The sequence below is a fragment of the Chiloscyllium plagiosum genome, chromosome 9, assembly GCF_004010195.1.
Source record: "Chiloscyllium plagiosum isolate BGI_BamShark_2017 chromosome 9, ASM401019v2, whole genome shotgun sequence".
Classification (NCBI taxonomy): domain Eukaryota; kingdom Metazoa; phylum Chordata; class Chondrichthyes; order Orectolobiformes; family Hemiscylliidae; genus Chiloscyllium; species Chiloscyllium plagiosum.
In genome coordinates, this window is record NC_057718.1 from 70,612,560 (window position 1) to 70,629,203 (window position 16,644).

At 40.8% G+C, this 16,644-nt stretch overlaps 1 protein-coding gene across 4 annotated transcripts in view; it reads left to right on the forward strand.

The window, feature by feature from the left end:
• Positions 1 to 14,491, forward strand: part of ezrb (ezrin b) — a 126,426-nt gene extending 111,935 nt beyond the window's left edge. For all 4 annotated transcript variants that reach the window (XM_043696174.1, XM_043696171.1, XM_043696173.1 and 1 more), the window contains 4 exons: positions 3,270 to 3,430; positions 8,388 to 8,480; positions 9,869 to 10,123; positions 13,124 to 14,491. In XM_043696174.1, the coding sequence (XP_043552109.1) occupies positions 3,270 to 3,430; positions 8,388 to 8,480; positions 9,869 to 10,123; positions 13,124 to 13,288 (674 nt within the window). In that variant the 3' untranslated portion in view covers positions 13,289 to 14,491. The remainder of the gene's footprint in view (positions 1 to 3,269; positions 3,431 to 8,387; positions 8,481 to 9,868; positions 10,124 to 13,123) is intronic.
• Positions 14,492 to 16,644: the final 2,153 nt, after the last annotated feature.

A 16,644-nucleotide genomic window follows, 5' to 3' on the forward strand; every position in this document is an offset into this window, starting at 1 on the left:
GACTTTGTTGCCAGGAATCTGAAGTTTTAAGCTGTTATATGTATATAGTTTGGTTTGTTCTGTTTCACTTCTCTTTCCTTTGCATAATAAACTTTTATTGTTGAACCCAAATCTACACCTTTGTGTATGTTTCACAAATTTTACTGATTTCTTTGAAAGAGAATTTGTAATTACATGCCTTGATTCACCATTTGGTACTCTTGTTTATCAGTAATGTAACAATCCTGTAATTATTGTGCACTTAATGATTTCACTCCACGCTTTTCTCACTTCTCCATGTAACCTTGCCATTTAATCCAGGGATAAGGGAAAAAGGTTTATTCTTATGAACCTTTTCTTGCATTCTCCCTAAAACTAAAATGTGGTGCTGAGAACTGGATGCAAAGTTCCCTCTTGAGGCCAAACCTGTTTTATACAAATCGATCAGAAGTTCTTTTGTTCCTTTGCATCCCTGTCTAAAACGCCCAGGATTCTATATGCTTTATTAGCCATACATTATATTCAGCTTTCTGTTCTTATGCAAAGTATGATTTGCCCGCATAGCATGCAAAACAATGCTTTTCACTGTATCTTCATACATGTGGTGATAAATAAAATATAATCTCTCAACCTGCCCTGTCCGCTTCAGTGATTTTATGCACGTATGTACTTCAGATCCTGCATCTTTTAGTATTGTATTTAGTTTACATTTTGCCCCTGCTGCTACTTGCCAAATGAATCACTTCACATCTCTTACATTAAACTTCATTGACCTATTTTTGTTCCATCAGTCTTTTTAATGTTTTGTGATATTTTCCCCTTTGTGCACTGTGCTTCCAGTTCCATGCCATGCATAGATTTTGAAATTGTATCATGTACACCCAAATCTGAAACCCAATTTGGGCCACCTCCTTCCAGTTCAACAAAAAAGGGAGCATGCACCTGTCACTTTGCTGGCACTTGGCCATTTTTGTACCAAGCTTGCTTCCAAACCCTATAATCTACAAGCTGTGATGTTGTGTACATACGTAATTGATGTGTGCCACTCATATTAGATGTGTTGTGGATGTCCATATAGTCTACATCAATTGTAATACACACATTTACCATTTCTGTTGCCTGATCAAAAAACTAATGTGAATTAGTTAAAATACTATTAGAACATCTTGCATCCATGCTGGCTTTCCTTTAATTATTTGGCCAGGTTATTGATTCTAAAGGTTTCTCGTCAGCTAAGGTGCATAAGGCTATGGACCAATGCGAGAAAATTGGATTAGAAAATTTTGAAGTGGTTGTTTTTGACTGATGTGGATGCAATGGGCCAGAGACTTAACTCTTAGACTCTAAGCAAGATTAAACTGACTAGTCTGTAGGTGCTGGATTTATTCATAGAATCCCTACAGAATGGAAACAGGCCATTTGGCCCAACAATTCCACTTCGACCCTTTGAAGAGTAACCCACCCAGACCCATTCCCCTTCCATAATTATTTGACATTTACCCCTGACTAATGTACTGAACCTATACATTCTGGGACACTATGGGCAGTTTAGCATTGCCAATTTACCTAAACTGCGCGTCTTTGGATTATGGAAGGAAGCCGGAGCACCCGGAGGAAACGCACACAGTAACAAGGAGAATGTGCAAATTCCACACAGTCGCCCGAGGCTAGAATCGAATCCAGTGCTGTGAGGCAGCAGTGCTAACTGCTGAGCCATTGTGCTGCCCAAACTACACAGCCTTTTCTCAAATTAGGGTACCACATTTGCAATTCTCTCATCTTCTAGAATGACTTAGAGACTGAAAATTAAAAAATAATAGCCATTGCCTCTGCAGTTAATGCCCACCTTCCTTCAGTATACTTTGTTCATCTCATCTTGTCCTGGTGACTGAGCCTCGTTGTATTTAAAAGTTATCAAATACTACTTATCAATTTACACCCAACCATTATCTCAAATTGCTCTTCTTTTGTAATGACTTGAGCAGTATCTTGTACCTTGGTTAAAGATAGATGCAAAGTATTGATTTAGCATCTCCCATTATATGACTTGCCTTCATCTGTTAGGGACCTAACAGGCTAATTAGTTTCAGTCTCTTTATTTTTCTACAATCTTTTCATAACGTGTGCCAAATAGAAATAACTTCTTTATGGTAGTTGCCAGTCTCTTGTCATCTTGTCTAATTCACTTTTTTGTTTCTTTTGTGATTTTCCACTTCCATTTCTGAGAATCCAGTTGAATGTAGGTTCAACTTTTTGCATAAACTATCCTATGCACCCTCTTTCTGCATCCTCCTCTGTCTCTGTCGTCAATCAGGGCGACTCTGATGGAATATATTTTAATTGTGCTCTGTCATCTTTAAAGGCAATCTGTTTTTCACTTGCCATTTTGCTTGTTGTTCTTTGTTTCTAATTTATCTAGCAATCCTTTCTCTCTCTGTTGAAACTGACATTTCCATCCTTCCCACAGCCCTCTTCATTTACTCTCGCACTCTTGTTCTTCTTCCCGTACTCCTCAACCCACCTTCCCCCCCCCCCCCCCCCCCCCCCCCCCCACCCTGGGAAAGACAAATGTTAATTATTGTACTGTGGCTTGGTTTTAATTTTCTATCACTGTTGTTCCACTCTGGCCTTCCTCATTCCCAAGAATCAGTTCCAGGAATGCCTCCTTTGCTGGACTGTTGTAAAAAAAATGCTGTTCAACTTATTCCCCTTTTCTGCTGTTTACACTATTCCTGTTTCGGGCTATATTAGGATAACTGCAACCACTCTAATTCTTCCACTTCCCTGTAATTTTCTTCCAAATTTGTTCCTCCACAAGTTGGTAGCTTATTCGCTGCACACAACAATGTAAGAGTACCTCTCCATTTTCTTGGCTTCAACCAACTAGCCTTTTCACCCCTCTGGGACAGTCATTTTCTTCAGCACCCTCTTTATTTTAATTAATTAATATTGCTGACAGCCTTTCCTTTCCTACATTTTCTGAACACTTGCACCAGAAATATTTAATATATAGTTGTTTTGTTGTCCCATGTCTCCATTATTGCCACCATATTTTCATTCCTGATAGAGGGATGATTCTCCTGCTTCTTGAGCGCTGCCTGATCGGCTGTGCTTTTCCAGCGCCACACTTTTCGACTTTGACCTCCAGTTTCTGCAGTCCTCAATTCTCCTACTATATTTTTACATGGCAACTCTGGATTTGCAGCAAATTTTGGATATGTTGTCACAGTAGGATTTGCAGCAATTGATTGCACTTTTTTAAAAAAAAAACTGTTTACTTTGGACGCTAGACTTGGCTGAGCAGATGCAGCGAGCATTTGAACTGGAAGAAGAGAGGAAAAAAGCACAATTTGAGGCTGAGCGTCTAGAAGCTGAACGCTTGGAAGCTCTTCAAGCAAAAGAAGAGTTGCAGAGACAGGCTGAGGAACAAATGAAAAGCCAGGAGCAATTGGTAAGAGCTGGTTTGCTCTAACTGAAGCAATATGGCTTCACAAAGTTTGCGCAGTTGTTTATTTAATGACACTTGTGTTCCAATCGTTCCTGCTTTCTGTCTACTATGATGGCAGATGGGCCTTTCCACGGCACTAAACTTAGACACCCAAGCTTGTTTGTGTGTGAATTGAAAGTACTGGTGAACTGAGTGTCAAGTAAATAGCCTTTACACAAGTCAAAGAATTGGATTTAAAAGCTTATTTATTTTTGTATGAAGAATATCTTACATTTTAGTCCTAGTCATGCAACATAGAAAACAGACCCTTCGGTCCAATGAGTCTATGCTATGCTCCCAAGCTACACTAATCCTACTTCCCTGCTTTTGGCCGTATCCCTTCAAACCTTTCCTATTCCTGAATTTATCCAAATACCTTTTAAACATTGTAACTAAACCTGTATCCACCAGTTTCTCTGACAGTTCATTTCCACAAACTAATCACTTTTTTCCTTTATATAAAAAAAAGTTCCTCCTCCTATCTTTTTTTTAAAACCTTTCCTCCTCTTGCTTTTCTATTTAAAAAAAAGTGTCTTAGTTTGGAGCTCCGCCCCACAGTAGGGAGAAGACCCTTGTTATTCACCTTTTGTGATGTTGCTTATGATTTATGTACCTCAATAAGGTCACCCCTCAACCTCATATACATTCCTGTAGAAAAGGTTCCAACTTTTCCAGTCTATTTCTTTTTATCAAGCCCTACATTCCTGGCAACATCCTGCTAAATCTTTTGAGCCATCTCCAATTTAATAATATCGTTCCTATAACAGAGCAACTTGAACAGCATGCAGTACTTCAGAAGAGGTCATACCAATGTCCTGTATAACCTCAATGTGTCCCAACTCCTTTACTCCAAGTTGAAAACTATCAAGCTGGAAAAGCACAGCAGGTCAGACAGCATCAGAGGAGCAGGAGAGTCAGCGTTTTGGGCATAAGCCCTTCAGGAATGTGAAGGGGAATAGAGGGAAGATAGCGGAGAAGGTAAATGTGGGGGGTGATTATCTTGGAGGAGAGGGTGGAGTGGATAGCTGGGAAGGAAGATGTACAAGTCAAGAGGAGGGTTGGATCTGGGACGGGGTGGGGAGAGGAGATGAGGTAACTGTTGCTGTGTAGTTGCAGGATCCCCAAGGCTGAAGATGAGGTATTCCTCCTCCAGTCGTCAGGTGGCTTGTGTTTGGTAGTGGAGGCAGCGTATCCTTGCATGACCTTGGCAGAGTGGGAGGGGGAGTTGATGTGGTCATCCACAGGGTGGTAGGATTGTTTGGTGTCCCAGAAATATTCCCTGAAAGGTTCAGCGAGTTGACGTCCTGAGTCCCCAATGTAGAGGAGACCACATCAAGAGCAATGGATGCAATTGATAAGGCATTTGGATGTGCTGGGAAATCTCTGCCAGATGTGGATGGTTCCTTTTGGGGCCTTGGACCGAGGTGAAGGCAGAGGTGTTGATGCAGGTTTTGCACCTCTTGGAGTGGCAATGGAAGACCTCAGAAGTGGAGTGTGGGTTGGTGGGCAGCATAGATCTTATGAGGGAGTCACGGAGGGAATAGCGCCTCTTGAATCCAGGTAGGGGTGGGAAGAGAAATATATCTCTCTGGGTGTAGTCTAATTGTAGGTGGTGGAAATTGGCAAAGGATAATGTGCTGATTCTGGAGATTATGGGGTGGAAGGTGAAGACCAGGGGTGTTGAATCCTTGTTGTGGTTAGAGGGTTACAGTTCATGGGAGGAGATGCAGGAAGTGGAGGAGATGCATTGGAGGACATTGTTGATCACATGGAAGGAGAAATTGCAGTCTTTGAAGTAGGAATCCGCCGAGGATGGCTTGGAGTGAAATTGTGCCTCCTGGCAGAGGCAGAAGAATTTGGATTAAGGGATAGTGTTTCTACAGGAGGGGGAGGTGGGAGGAGGTGTAGGAGCTGTGGGAGTCGGTGGGTTTGAAGTAGATGTCGGTTGCCAGAGATGGAGACTCTCTGGTCTGGGGGGGATGGGTGGTGGGGCGGGTGCCTGAGGTGGTCCAGGTGAACTTGAGGCCATTTGTGAAGTTTTGCTGTTTAACTACCTTGTGGGAGCATGAGGTGACGCCAATATAGTCATCGATGTAGCCGAGGGAAAGGTGGGATAGTGCCAGTGTAACTGTGGAAAATGGACATGTATTCGATGAAGAAGCAAGCTCGGCTGGGGCCCATGCAGGTGTCCTTGCCTACCCCCTTTGGTCTGAATGGAGTGAGAGGATTTCAAGGAGAAGTTGTGGGAGAATTTTGGGAGGTGAGGTGGTGGTCGAAGGGTCAGTAGAAGGAAGTGCCTATAAGTTGGTGCCTCCCCTCCCATGGCCAGATCATTCACAATCTCATCACCTAAGGGGATCTCCCATTCACAGCCTCCAACCTCCATAGTCCCGGAACCCTGCACTGCAAGGTTCTACTTTTTTTTTAAAATCCAAAATTCACCAACCTGTCTGCCCTGCTGGAGCCATCATCTCTGCCTGTTCCTGCCCCACTGAAATTAACTCTTGACACCATCCTGTACCCATTTCATCCAGGAACTCCCCTCATTCGGGACACCGCACATGTGCTCCACTTCCATGAGTTTTGTTTCTCCAGCCTTATCTTCACCCAGGACGTCCAGTCCCTATACATGTCCATTCACTGTGATGAAGGCCTCCAAGCCCTCTTTCTTCCTCTCCTGCTGACCCAGCCAGTACCCCTCCATCTTGATTGGTGGAACTAGTCCTCACCCTTGACAACTACTACTTTTGCTTTTTGTCCTTCGATACAAAATTGTTAATGTATTCCTCCCAAAATTGCACAAAATTTCATGTCTGCCTCTATTCTCCTAATGTAGAGTTAGAGATGTACATGGGAACGGACCTTTTCAGTCTAACTCGTCCATGTCCACCAGATATCCGAAATAAATCTCGTCTCATTTTGCCAGTTTTTGGCCCATATCCACCTCAACCCTTCCTCTTTAAATGTTGTAATTGTACCAGCCTCCTCCACTTCTGGCAGTTCATTCCATACACATGTCACCTTCTGTGTGGAAAAAGTTGCCCCTTAGGACCCTTTTTTAAAATCTCTTCCCCCTCATCTTTTAAATTTATGACCTCTAGTTTTGAAATCTATTCCACATAAGCCATGTTGACTATCCTTAATCAGTTCTTCTACTTCACATTGACCATAGTGTTAGGTGTGTCCATTTAAGACCAATAATATCTACTTGTCCCTGTATGGTAGCACCTACTTCAACCTTCACTCAAGTTTCTTTTAATGTATCCCTTGTAAATTTTTTCCTTAACTACTTGTTCATTTCCAACCCATATTTCTGAATTTTACTTGTTCCATGATGTTTTGCATCTCTTCTGACTTTTGCCAGTAGCATTTTATTGTCAGTGTATTACAAGCTCACTTTCTTGCCCAATTGTTTACTCCAAGAATTACATCTAATTCTCTGAATATTAATTCTGTGTAGAGGTTCATTTGGAAACAGTGCACAGCCTTGTTTTATTTATCTTCTCCCTTGAAACATTATCCAATTATCTATCTTGCCTGATGATCAAAACTTCGACCCAACAGAAACTTTGGATAATCTCTCCTCATTACTGTCAAGTTTGCATTTCAGTATCTGGTCTATTAACTGCTTATCAATGCAATGGTGTGTTTTTCCTTTGCCTGTGAAGTGTATGTTCTCCGCCTCTTGTCCCTACCCCAGGTCTAAATCCAAATTCTTTTACTTGCTTGAGCTTCGTTGCATTATTTATTTACATTGTGGCTTTAAGTTCTGAACTCACTGCACAGTCCATCGTTTTAGATAGTTTAGCAAATAATGAATGTATCCCTTTGGTATATATTTGTCAAATGTTTTTGTTCTAACATCTAAATTTGTTTTTACACAAACTTTTAGATGTTTAACTATACTTTTCCCATACTCATCATTTCCAAGCAGACTTCACGTCTGTCTTGTTTAGTCCTTCATTGTCTTTATATCTTAAGGACTGCTTCTATTAGGAAAGTAAAATATTTGACTAGAGGGGATTAACTGTAGAGTAAAATATTATTTGAAAAGGACAGCAAAAATGTAACTCTAATTTTGTTCCACCTCTAATACCATTTCTCTTTACCCTGCCTATATACATTTTTAATTTTAATTTCATCATAATCCTAGATGTTTCTCTTCTGATTACTTTAAAGATAAAGTACAATGAGCTCAGATAATTAGAATCTAGAAACTAAACTAGATTCTTTAAATCCTTTTTTTTCTTCTATACCCATTAGACTTGCACTGAAACTCAAGTCTAAATTGGAAGATTTATAAATTGGTCTGAGTGCTCTGAATATTATTTTAAGAGTTTATGCCTTCATCTTTCCAACTATCCTAAGTTGCAAACTTCCAATTCAGCTGGTATCTCCAGCATCTTAAAACACTACTGCTGCACCACATGAACCCTCTACATCCCCATTTTTTTAGAATCTAAAACTTAACTACTAAAATGTAGAGCCACCCCAATAATTGACTTTACTTTTTAAATTATCTTTGAGGCAGCCTGATCGCTTGATCATTTTAGAACCCAGATGCTTAACAATAACTCCCCTTTCAGAGGGTTGTTGTTTTTTGAAGAAACCATTGTCTCAAGATAAAATATAGTTTTCCCCAAAATTAGTTGGCCATATCAGAGACAAACTCTATAACTGGTTTGAGGAAAGGAAAAAGCCATTGAATGAAAAGCCCAGCTGTACTGGTCCAAACAAAAATAATGTTTTAGATTGAACTATTATGTAAGTAATTAAAGGAATATTTTTTGTAAGCTTTCCTTTTACAAGATATCAGAATTGATTAAAGCATAATATTTGCACAAAGCCTTTCACCAATTATGTTTCAATTCCCAGAAGGGAAAGGATAGTTTTTAAATTTAATTTTTATTTCTATTCTAAGGCATCAGAGTTATCAGAATATACAGCCAAGATTGAAGAACTAGAAGATGCCAGAAGAGTGAAAGAGGAAGAGGCACAGGAATGGCAGGAACGGGTGAAGAGCTATTATTTGATATCTTGTATTTATGTGGAAATAAGGAAGCAGTTGTTTCAATCTGACTTTGTCAAATCCATGGAATTAGCTAATTTTAAGGTCCTTTTTTTAAAATATGCTATGCATTTGTGACCCTCTGCTGCTACTTGCCATTTCATTATAGTGATGACTTTCTAGGATGATTTAAGAAAGAGCACAGAACATGACATCACTCCCCCCGCCCCCCCAACCTCCAGTTGTTGAATATAGTGTTCTCAAAAAAAGGATGACTGTTTTTTGTGGGCTGCATAGCCCTTGCATAAATTATACTGAAGTGCCACTGATTGTGAGCCTGACACACTTGAAAGTGATATGCCTCGGTAAAGAGTTGATCCAGAAGTGAAACTGCATTGGTCCCTGTGGAACATCACTAGTTACAGCCCTCATTCCACACTACTACCCTCTGTCTCCTATGAATAAGCCAGTTTAGTATCCATCTTGCCAGCTTGCCCCTGATATCATGGGTACCCCTCACCTTTCATGCTAGTCTGCTGTGTGGGACCTTGTCAAAACTTTTACTGAAGTCCATGTAGACACCAACCACTTTTCCTTCATCAGTCATCATCACCTCTTCAAAACTCAATCAGATTAGTGTGACACCACCTCCCCTGCACAAAACCATATTGTTTATTGCCATTTGCTTCTAAATGTTTATAGATCCTGTCCCTGAGAATATTTTCCAATAACTTCCCTACCACTGACGTAAGGCTCACAGGCCTCCATTTCCTAGATTATTCCTGTTACCCAAATTAGACAATAGGACAAGATTAGCTATTTTTAGTCCTTTCTTACATCACCTGTTTACTTAAGCTGGCAAGCAAATTCTTGAATGATAAAATATTGCAGCTTTCTCACTTGGAGTAATTCTATAATGAGAGAACACCTCTGAAAGCTAATGTAAACAGTGTACACAAAAGTATCTTATTTTTTTGTTCTGCTATTTCCAATATTGTTTTGGTACAAATTTCACTTATGGCTTGAATTGCTCCTTCTGCCATATCTTGCACATTTGCAAGATGTGGAAGGAGGGCAATTTGTAGTGAGCAGAATTGTATTTCGTTACAATGCTAGAAAATTGCTTGAGAATTCAATGACTTGGAGGGATGCAGCTGTGAAAATTGTGGATTTCCTGGTCTGAAGGTGCAAACCTTGTATCATTTTACCCACAATGTTCTCTCAACCTAATAACATTAGGGCCCTTCCAACCAGGAGTGTTTCTTGAGCTAATGTTGGAGCTTTGACATGTAGGCACAATGGTTCAACAAAACAGGAATTAATGTGTTCTGCTTGTTGTAACTGAATCCAGCACTTGTAAACATTTTGCTATGTTTGTACATTATTCATTTCAGGCAAGAATGGTCCAGGGTGATTTGGACAAAACAAAGGAAGAACTGCACATGGTATTATCTGCCCCTGCACCACTCCCACCTCCACCCCCTCCTCCAATCTACGAGCACCTGGAAGAGAATGAACATGATGATGCTGAAGAGAATCATTCCACGTACAGTGCTGACCTTGCAACTGAAGGCATCTTGGATCACAGATATGAAGAAGAGCGAGTGACTGAAGTGGAGAAAAATGAACGAGTGCAACAGCAACTGATGGTAAGGAGCTGTATTGCCTGTGGTGGATAATACACCGTATCATAAATGGGAATGCATTTAGAATCCTAAGATTCCTACAGTATGGAGACAGGCAATTTGGCCCATTGAGTCTGCACTGCCCCTCAAAGGGCATTCCACCCAGCTCCCCCACACCAAACCCCCCCCACCGACTTTCCATGGCTAATCCAACTATCCTGCACATCCCTGAACACTGTGGGCAATTTAGTGTGGGGTTTAGATCAGAGTAGTGTTGAAAAAACAAAGCAGGTCAGGCAGCATCAGAGGAGCAGGAAAATCGACGTTTCGGACAAAAGCCCTTCATTGGGAATAGAGGCAGGGAGCCTCCAGAGTGGAGAGCTAAATGGGGGTTGGGGCTGGGGTGAAGATAGCGAAGAGTACAATAGGTGAATGGGGGTGGGGATGGAGGTGATAGGTCACAGGGGAGGGTAGAGCGGAGAGGTGGGAAGGGAGATTGGCAGGTAGGACAGGTCATGAGGACAGTGCTGAGCTGGAAGGTTGGAACTGGGGTAAGGTGGGGGGTGGGGAAATGAGGAAACTGAAGTCCACATTGATGCCCTGGGGTTGAAGTGTTCCAAGGTGGAAGATGAGGCGTTCTTCCTCCAGGCGTCGGGTCGTGAGGGACTGACGGTGGAGGACGCCCAGGACCTGCATGGGGAGGGGGGAGTTGAAATGTTGAGCTATGGGGCAGTGGGGTTGACTGGTGTGAGTGTCCCGGACATGTTCCCTGGACGCCTCCTCGCAGAGTGCTTCAGTCTCCCCAATGTAGAGGAGTCCACATCAGGAGCAACGGATACGATAATTGCATTGGTGGATGTGCAGGTGAAACTTTGGATGTGGAAGGCTCCTTTGGGGCCTTGGATGGAGGTGAGGGGAGGAGGTGTGGGTGCAGGGTTTGCAATTCCTGCGGTGGCAGGGGAAGGTGCCAGGATGGGAGGGTGGGTTGTTGGGGGTCATGGACCTGATCAGGTCCACCTGACCCAGGAGGACCAGTCCCACCACAGAACACACCAGATGGCCATCTTTATTAGAGATCGTAATTTCCCTTCCCACACGGTTGAAGATGCCCTCCAACACATCTCATCCACATCTCGCACCTCTGCCCTCACCCCACCCCTTCAACCATAACAAGGACAGAACCCCCCAGTCCTCACTTTCCACCCTACCAACCTTCACATAAACTGCATCATCTGTTGACATTTCTGCCACCTCCAAACGGACCCCACCACCAGAGATATTTCCCTCCCCACCACTTTCCGCAAAAACCGTTACCACCGTGTACTCTTTGCTAACTTCTCCCTAGCGCCTCTATTCCTGATGAAGGGCTTTTGACCGAAAAGTCGATTTTCCTGCTCCTCGGATGCTGCCTGACATGCTATGCTTTTCCAGCACCACACTGATCTAAACTCTGGTTTCCAGCATCTGCAGTCCTCACTTTTGCCTAGCAATTTAGTGTGGCCAATTCACCTAACCTGCACATCTTTAGACTTTGGGAGGAAACCAGAGCACCCAGAGGAAATCCACTCAGACGTGGGGCATTTATGCAAACTCCACATAGATTGTTGCCTCAGAGTGGAACTGAACCCAAATCCCTGCTGCTGTGAGGTAGCAGTGCTAACCAGTGAGCTACCATGCCACCCTTTGGGTTGAACATCGTTAACTAGTCAAATATCTAGTCAGGAATTGCTCTGTGTAGTGTTTTCTTTCTCTCTTCATTCTCTTGTGGGAGAATACTGGCTGGCCAGCATTTATTGCCTATCACTAGTGGGCCTTGAGAAAGTGGTGGTGAGCTTCTGCCTTCAATTGCTGCAGTTTCTATTCTGTAGATAGATCCAAAATGCCATCAGGAAGGAATTTGGATTTTGATCCAGCAACATGGTGAGTTGCTTGGAGGGGAATCTATAGATAGTGTAAGGATGTATGTACTGCCCTTTCCTTTGAGATAGAAGTGTTAGAAGGTTTGGAATGTGCTGTCATAAGATCATTGGTGAGTTTCTGCAATGCATTTTTTTTTTAAAAGTACACCTTTTACATAATACACGTTGCAATTGAGCATCAACGGTGGAGACAGTGGATTTGTCATTTGAACAGACTGCTTTGTCCTGGATGGTGTCCAGCTTCTTGAGTCCTGGAGCTGCACCCACCTAGGCAAGTGGGGGAGCATTCTGTCACACTCCTCTGTGTGTCTTGTAGATGGACAGATTTCGGGGAGTCAGGAATTGAGTTGTTTTCTGTAGTATTCCTAGATTCTGACCTGCTCTTATAACCACTGTGTGCTCATTTGAGTTTCTGCTCAGTGGTAACCCTTAGGATGTTGATTTTAATATGGATTCCAGTGTTGCTAACACAATAGAATAATATCTGGGGGCCATGGTTAGATAGTCATTGCCTTGCAGTTGTGTGGTGTAAAAGTTACTAGCCACTTCTCAGCCCTTGTGCTGCTCAACTGTGGAAATTTTATATCAAACTGATAAGCATAGAATGAACCTCGGTGAGGGGGAAATTCCAATTTCATTTTTGGTACCTTTATCACTTTCATGAATCTAACCCAAATAGATTTCTTGACATACAAATTGGTGAAAGGGAAAAAAAACACTCCATTCTATGGTACATCTGGGACATACTAGTTTAGCTGCTTTAATAGGCATTGAATTGTCTGGGAAAGTCTCTAATTTGGAGCAACTTTGTTCTGGGCTTTGAAAGTGAAAGGTGGGATCTTAAAATACTAAATAGGATCAATAGATGAATAATTCAAATTGAAGCTAACATTCAGATAAAAGGAATTTAAGATCATTCAGAAACCTTTTTTGAATATGATGAACTGTGAACATGATAAACGGAGAGAAACTAGTTTGGGTAAGAATGTTTTAGGGATCGAATGCATTGCTTAATTTTGAGTTTTATTTGCCATGTGATCTCCTTAAGGGAACTTGACGTGATTTTTTTTTTTCTCTTCCCACCCCACCCCCAAAAAATGCAAAGCTTTTGAGCAGTGAGCTTGCACAAGCCAGAGATGAGAGCAAGAAAACGTCCAATGACATAATTCACATGGAAAATGTCCGGAAAGGTCAAGACAAATATAAGACGCTTCGCCAGATCCGGCGAGGCAACACCAAACAGAGGGTGGATGAGTTTGAATCAATGTAAAATTTCACTGACAGCAGTACGTTTGCTTGTACAGGATGATAATCTATTTGAAGTATTTACTTTTCCTGGTGATCACTGGAGAAAACAGCTTGGATTATTTAGTAACGAGATTGTTGGCCACAACCTGAAATTTTTTTCTCTCAAACTGGTTCTGCTATATTTCCATTTTTATAAATTTTTTGAATGGTTTCTGTTTTGAGTTTCTTCCATTTTTGCACTGTGAAATGGATAGTTGGTCACATGCTGTAAACATTGAAATGTTTACAGATTGAAATGTGCTGCAGTACAAAAATAGTTTGCTTTGGGTGCCAAATGTAGTTAACAAGCAAGTATCGTTTTGGATAGGGAAGGAAATTATGTCCAAATGTTATAGATGAGATGAAGGTTGTGAATTAGAAAACAGAATTTTCACTGGAAGCAAGTTGCTTTATTTCATCACTTGAATGCAGTGCCACAAGCCCATGATCGCTCAGGTGAAAAGATGATTTTGAATAGTATTTGCCACTCTGCAGATGAGAATTCCTATTATACCTTCCAAATATTAATGGACACATGGCCATAATGTGACTATACTGAAATGATCAATGGTAGATACATAATTTAAACACTTTAGATGCTATCACCTTTCTCTGCAGATGCAGATTATAAACTTAGGTTTTAATGTAATATCACAACTTATCAATGACATTGGTGGGGAAATGTTCCTGCTTTGTGTATTTTTGCTCTTCAAAAATTTGGGCTTCAACACTTGTAAACATTTAAATGAATAACAATAAATGGTAGTTCTGTGATATTAAAGAAAATCTGACATTTTATAGAACTGAATCTATTTCTAAATATTTTAGGCCAAATGGGTAATAGAGCATGTTTGTAAAAATTCAATAACAAGAGCAAAATCTAATGTTTTATTTAATCTGGACAACTAATAAAGACAATCACTGTAGCTAAATATGCCAACCTCTTGACATTTTGAAAATTCATATGTAAAGGTTTGTAATTCAGTATTGTTGCATGTTCTCCATATCTTTGAATTGAAATTGTTGTACTATATTATCACTACACTTTCATAATAGTGTACTTATCAGAATGATAACTGTGTTCCTCTGATCTGTACTTTGGGTGTCCTGCACTTTGTACTAGTAACTCTCATACTAAATGTTCTTCACAATGTTGAATTGCATCTAATAAAGATTTTGGCAATGATTTGGACTTTGGGCATTTATACACAGCCTTGCTTCTGTCAGTCATCCACTTGTGTTCTGAATAAATGTGCACATTCTTAATATTGGCATATTCCACATCACACTTGTTTTACAGTTTTTCAGGCTGAAGGCAGGCAAATCGCAATTTCGAGATATGGCCAACATTTTTTAAGCTTGTGAGCCTCCTCTGTTGTGGAATAGTGTAGAGATAGCCATTCTGTAACTGAAAGACTACCGCACTCTGCAAAGTGTCTGCATTTGTCTCCATAAGTGCACTAAAATGAACATTCAGTTGCATCTTTGTGCTGACTTGCTTGTTACAAAGGGTTAGGCCAGATAGAGATATTGCATCAATATTACTTTGAATGTTAGCTTGGGTGAGATTCCTGTGGTGATTCATTTGAGTTTATAGAGTGATTAGCTGAGTCCTGCAGATTAGCAAGGACTATTCTAAGTGATTATTTCTTGCCAACACTCTTGTGCCCTCCACTGATATGAAAATGAATATTTTGTAAAGAAATGACTTGTGCAGTAAAATGGTTTAATAATTAGCATGCATTTTTGGATGAATAGAGTACACATTTGTAGAAATGACAGTCGCAGAAATTGGCAAAAAATGCTCTTTAGAAAGGTAAAAATTGGCGAGGGTTTAAGGAAAGGGTAAGTTATGATAAAGTGAATTGGAATGCAAATATTTAGTATCCCTAGAGATTGGCTTGGAAACTTCCTAATATTGGTACCTGTATGGCAAAGGAAACATGGGCCAGCCACCATGCAATCTTTTGTGGACGATATTTCTAGATGAGTTTATGGGAAGTTTTAATTCTTGATTTTAGTCAGGATGTCCTGGGTACTCTGACATAAAGAAACTGAATTCTGCGTTCCAGCATTCCACTACAGAGGAACCTCAATTATCTGGCATTCGATTATCCAGCAAGAACATCAGGTTCTAATGCTTGGCTAGTTATCCAGCATTCGATTAACCAGAAAAAAATACTTCACGCCCATGTCCTTCAGATAATTGAGGTTGCTCTGAATTCCTTAAGCAATTGTAAAATGTGGAACCATAATGTCTAGTTAGTATTCCAAATGCATACATAAGGAGTAGAGTGGTGGATTTGCTTTAATGCCCTGGTTTTGAATTGTCACTGGATTTGCAGTTCTTTTTGTTATATGAGCGATGTCAGTTTGGTCATAGCTTTGCCAACGATTTTGGGTATTGAGGATTCGCCTTTCCACTGTGGACGGATATACAATGATTTTGATATTTAGTTGGTCACTACACACTTGCTGTTCTGAGCATCTTTTACACAATGAAATGTTCCACTTTTTTTTTCTGGTTTGAGAACCAGGCTGCAGTGTTTGAAGATATGTGTATTTTGGATTAGCTATTGCTATGTGTGCATTATACCCAAGAAATGTGTTAGACTTATTTGTACAGTTTGTCAGCTTGGAAAATCAATGGGGTATCATAACACATCAATTATAGAGGAAAATATTGAGAACACTTTATTGTATCACAATAGATGTTGATGGTATAGAAGCCACCATTCTTTTTGTATGCCTTTAAGTGAAGTAAAGAAAGGTTACAGATTCCTATTTTAGTCAAGTTAAACCTTGCATTTTCAAGGCACAGAAAACCAATGCAGTCAGCCAAAGTTTAAACCATGCAGTCTTTGTTTTCTGCTAACCTCTTGTGTTCTGATGGATGGATGAACGTAACATCCTGTTACATCTTTCCAGTATTTTAAAATGTGCAGTGACATAATAGCTTTGATCTTTCAACCCATCTTTATACTTTATGGCTTTTCGAACACTCTCTCTAAATGTGAATGATACTAGCAAAGCTCTAGTTTTTGTGTGCCATTAGTAGGGATGCTGGAAACTTTCTTCCCTGGCCACAGAAGAGGTGCTAGAAATCTGGAGGACAGCAAATATGCTACTGTCCTTCAAGATGGGAAGAATGGATAAACCAGGAACCGACATGCCAGTCAGCCTAACCTCCATTGTCAAGAGACCATTGAGTGAAATAATTCACTTACACTTAAAGGAGCAGGGATCAATCAAGAATAGCACAATTTTATTTAAGGAAGTTATGTCAGAGGTGACTAGATGTATAGATGGGGGCAATGCATTTGCTATGGTCTACTTGAA